At 41.7% G+C, this 5242-nt stretch overlaps 1 protein-coding gene across 1 annotated transcript; it reads right to left on the minus strand.

Moving 5' to 3' along the window:
- Positions 1-1591: 1591 nt before the first annotated feature.
- LOC122442673 (olfactory receptor 1L8-like) lies at positions 1592-2536 on the minus strand. Its single transcript, XM_043470512.1, has one exon. The coding sequence runs from the start codon at positions 2534-2536 to the stop codon at positions 1592-1594; it is 945 nt and encodes a 314-aa protein (XP_043326447.1).
- Between the last annotated feature and the right edge of the window lie 2706 nt (positions 2537-5242).

Below are 5242 nucleotides of genomic sequence, written 5' to 3' on the forward strand. Positions count from 1 at the left end.
ACTGCCTAAGTTCTTCCACTTTTTCCGATTACTTCCTGTCCTAGCCCAAACTGGGCTTCTCTGGATAATCAGCTCTGGTTCAGCTCTACTGCCCTCTACAGTCATGCAGCAAGATGAGGCTCACCAGAGTGCTTCTTTGTCCATTTCTGCTGAAGAATTGATGCTTTCCAACTGTGGTGCTGGAGAAGACTCTTGAGAGTCCCTTGGATAGCAAGGAGATCAAACCAGTCAATCCTAAAGGAAATCAAACCTGACTATTCATTGGAAAGACTGATACTGATACTGAAGCTGAAGCTCCAACACTTTGGCCAGCTGCTGTAAAGACCTGACTCACTGGAAAAAACTGATGTTGGGAAAGATGGAGGGCAGGAGGAGAATGGGGCAACAGAGGAAGAGAAGGTTGGGTGGCATCACCTACTCAATGGACATGAGTGTGAGCAAACACCAGGAGACAGTGAAGGACAGGGAAGCCTGACATGTTGCAGGTCATGGGGTGGCAGAGTTGAACATGAACAACAACAATTACCAAATAAGTCACTATCTGTCTACTACTTGGGGTTTACACTGTTTTTATTATGATGGGTTGGAAAAGTTTTCTGCTTTGAAGATCAGACCTCTGGCTTTTTATGGATGCACACTAGTATTTGAAACACAGATGTCTCCCATTCTCCCATCTATTACAGCCCTTACATATTAAAACAATAATGCAATTAATCATAATTGATTTATTTCCTATTGATAAGATTTTATGTTTTGGCCTATTTCTACATTAAAAACTGAGATTCACTCAAATAAAATCTCTATACTCAACATACAGTTATGGTAATATTTCTGTAAGTGAGATTCTAATGACTTGAAGTTTCTAGAATAAGTATTAAATTATATGTTTTAAAACATACTTTAGTGATAGATAGAGGGAGGAGAGATTTCAACATTCCCCCTGTGGAATGGATAATTTCTTGGCTCTTATGCTTTCTGGTCATTAACAATTTTTAGTTGTTTGGTTACAAAATGATGAAATTGAAAAGAAATAGAGTCATAGCAATATAATGAGGGAGGAATAGAAAAACTAGGAGAAGAGAAAAAGTGAAAACTTAAGTTTTAAACACGAAAACATTTTTGAATGAGAAAAATGAGGAATTATAAAAATATTCAAAGTGAAAGTTAGCTAAAACGTGCTCTTTCTCCTCCTCATTTCCTTCCATCGCCCCTTTCAAATGTTTGCAAAGGCATCTAACAGCTACAAATTAAGTAATTATTTTTAGCAATATACTGAAATGTGAAGGATTTTTGAGGATAAGTCTTGAAAAGAGAAATTTGTTCAGGAAATATCTGTGGAGAAAAGATTGGCTTAAAGCATCTTATCTGGAAGATGCAATGTGATGAATCTTCATAGGAAAGGGGAGAAACAGCAAAGAACATTGTGATTTAAGCAGAAGCAAAGTCAAATAATGAGTCTTCATCAATGGATGTAATTGACCACAATGCCTATTCTCACATGGGTTAAAAATGCTAACCTCCAAGAGCTTGCTTGTTCACCAAGGGCCAGTAGAAACCAGATGGAAATGGGGAAGATTCCCTTGTGTGTACATCAAGAGGGTGTTGTCTGGAGTTTCCTCCTGCCCACCAGCTTCCTCAGACCCTGATTCAGGTCTTTGTTTCTTAGGCTGTAGATAAAAGGATTGAGCATGGAGGACAGAACTGTGTAGACAATTGTAGCCACGTGGTCCCTGATGGTGTAGGTGGACACAGGCTGTAGATAGACATAGAAGATGCTTCCGTAAAAGAGTGTTACCACAGTGAGGTGCGAGCCACATGTGGAGAAGGCTTTGCGTTTCCCAGAAGTTGAAGGAATTTTGAGAACCGTGATGAGGATCCGTATGTAAGAAAAAGCAATGCATAGAAAAGGAGTCACCAAAAAGGCAGATGCTTCTGTCATTAACACAATTTCATTGACAAATGTGGGGGAGCAGGATAATTTCATCAGGGGGCTGAGGTCGCAGAGAAAATGATGAATAATATTGGAGTCACAGAAGGTGAGCTGATTCAGCAGAAGTGTGTGTAGGAGTGAGTGGAAGTGAGGCAATGAACAGGAGAAGGCCACCAGCAAGATACAGCGGCAGTGACTCATGGTGGTGACATAATGGAAGGGGTCACAGATGGCCACATAGCGGTCAAAGGCCATGACTACTAGAAGCCAACTGTCAGTGTTTCCCAAGGCATATAGAAAATACATCTGGGTCAGACACCCAGCATAGGAGATGGTCTTATGTGACAGGAAGTTCACCAGCATCCTGGGGACAATGGTTGTTGTGAAGCAAATGTCAGTGAAAGACAGGACACTCAAGAAGAAATACATGGGGGTGTGCAGTTGGGGGTCAGAGTGGATGGCCAGGATGATGAGCAGGTTCCCTGTTATGGTGACCAGGTATATGGTGAGGAAGAGGATGAAGAGTGGCTTCTGGTCCTCAGGCTGGGAGGAGAGTCCCAGGAGGATGAATTCAGAGACACTGCTGGTTTGGTTGAGTCTTTCCATTGACTTGGGTCTAAGTTATATGCAAGCTGTTTTGTTATTTCACATGCTCCAATTCCATTGTCCAAATCAGGAGAACCCAACAAGTCTTTATTTCCTCTTTTTGGTACCATTAGCAACTGTACTTTCCCAAAGAATCTGTCTGCATTGCAGGGGACCTGGGTTCAATCCCTGGGTTGGGAGAAGTCCCTGGAGAAGGGAATGGCTACCCACTCCAGTATTCTTGCCTGATGAATTCCATGGACAGAGGAGTCTGTTAGGCTACAGTCCATGGTTCCACTAACACTTTCACTTTCACAGCAGGTGTGCAGGGAAAGCTTGTCATACTCATGGTCCATGATGTGGTCTTAGCCTCCCAAATCCATGGGCATCATAAGGACCTTATATTGCAAGCTGTAGGTACAGAAGGAGAGTTTTCCTGTAGAATCCATCAGAGTGGTCTTCTTATTCAAGTTGCTTAGCTCCTACTCTGGGAAAAACACTGTTTCCCTAATGGGAACATAGCAAAAAAATAATATTTGCTTTGTGTAGTATTTTGGGAGATAGATCATCGACAAACTGAATATATAAAATTATACCAGGTAAGGAGAAGTTTTGTTAACAAAATAGAGTATTATAAAGACAATGGAGATGGCTGGGGGGTGTGGATGGTGAAACACAGAAGTCACAGAATCATCATTCCTTCTAAAGCACATTCAATTGTTATCCTATTGGATTTAACTTTGCATGTCTGGGAAACTGGTAAGGGTTTGCCGAAACAACCAACAGGGCAAGTCTAAGAAGAATGGTGGAGCTAGGTCAACATTGTTCTATTTTCCTTGTTTGGGCACAGAATGGGAAGCTAATCCTCTTTACCTCATGGCATGATATCATTTTGCAAGATTTTATGGAAGGAATATTTGTTCATGCATCTAGTGATTTGAGTGTATCAGTAGTTAAAGCAAAAAGTAACAACCAGGGTTTACAAATACAAATACATATTCCCTATGAAACCAATGCTAAGTGTTTGACTAAATCCCATGATAAGGAATTGTGAAGCATGCATTGTTTCAGGAAACTAAGGTTTGCAGAGGTGAAGCAGTTTGCTTATGGTTACTAAGGAGTTGAAAAGCAATCAGGTATCAAACACCAAGCTTATGCTCTGAAGCGTTATGGTACCTCTCTAGTTTTGGTATATTTACTGTCTATCACAGTCAGGCACAGACACTGTTTTCCTCATTTTGACAGTTTCCTAAGTGAATTACCCTTCCATCTCCCTTAACTGAGAATGTTTCTTCTTCCATGATCAGAATCTATCCTTGGAGTTACAAAAGAGGTAGCCTATCTTTCTGTGAAGTAAAGATGGAGGAAGTTGAAATTTTGAATCTCCATGATAAACTGGCCAAAATCAGGTGGAAAAATTTGACTATGTGTGACCGCTGTGTGTCTAGTGAGTGGAGTTGGGGTCCTGCAGTGGACAGTGCCCTGGATTGAAATTGAACTGTGGGAGTTTGATTTGTCCTCCATCACCTGTTCACAAACACATTCTTGATGTTTAATGACTAGCAACTGAGATACTATGTCTGTAAAGCAGTGTATCACACACTGATCAATATTCAAAGGTGAAGTATTTATGGAAGGACTGACTGGGGAATGTGGGATACAAAAATTAGTGGAGAGTTAGTGAATTAATGGGATTGGGTGCTGCAGGTCACAGATGTGAAGAACATACAGGTTGATGACTAGAAAAAAAGGAGGAAGGTTTTGGATCTGAGAATCAGGAAGAATAGTTCTAAAAACACAGGGTGAGTGGATCAGGCTGTGAATACAATGGGTTTTCTTTTCTTTCCCTTCTACTGGTGGGGTTTTACTTTCAGTAAAACAAATGGTATAAATGGGTTAGAGATCAAACCGGTTGAACTAAAGATCAAAAGCCACATGGAAGTTCTGCTTGACTTATGCTGTCTCAATCTGTGAGATATTTGAAAGTATCTGGGAGAAAAAAAGTAAGGTACCAAACTGGGTTGGAGTAGCCAAGTGGGTGGCCAGCTTCTGAAGCTCACCTCTATGCCCAGATGCTTTTCTTTCTTCCTCAGCCTCTCCAGAAGCTGATGTGCACCATGTCCGTTCATCAAGTCATGTCTGCTTCTCAAAGCTCAGCTTCCTCATGTGTCTCCCATGAAATTCAGGGCTGATTGATAAGGAGACAAGCAGGGATGGAGGAGGAGCTGATATACTACTCCAAAGGGGTAACATGTTTTCCTTCCCTGACCTCAACCCCCGCCCTTCTTTCTTAATGCCTTGTCCCTAGCTCACTGCTGCTCTCCCAGCTCCAGATCTCAGAAGGCAGAGATGCTCTGACTCAAGTGGGAGGACTCTCTTGATTGTGGCAGCACAGCCAGCTTCTCACGAGTCTGAGGTCTGTTCTGTGGCCTCTCAGATGCTTTTTAGGCTAAAGATGTTGTGGTGTAATGACCTCTCTAGGGGGTTTATCTCCAAGGGGACAGAGGACCCCTGAGGGTTCCTGTTTAGATGTTGGGACTGATCTTTGAGTTTCTTAACCTCTCTGTGACATCTCAAGGGCATGCTTCTGTTTTCCCAACTATGAGTTATGAGGGATGGACAGATATTTATGTAGGTGAATACTTTAATTTGGGGGGATTCGGATGTCAACCAACATGTATTCTAGATCTGGGGAAGACAAGTCAAAATGAGAAGGTTGCAATTTTT

Source organism: Cervus canadensis, chromosome 5 (assembly GCF_019320065.1).
Source record: "Cervus canadensis isolate Bull #8, Minnesota chromosome 5, ASM1932006v1, whole genome shotgun sequence".
In the NCBI taxonomy this organism is placed as follows: Eukaryota; Metazoa; Chordata; class Mammalia; order Artiodactyla; family Cervidae; genus Cervus; species Cervus canadensis.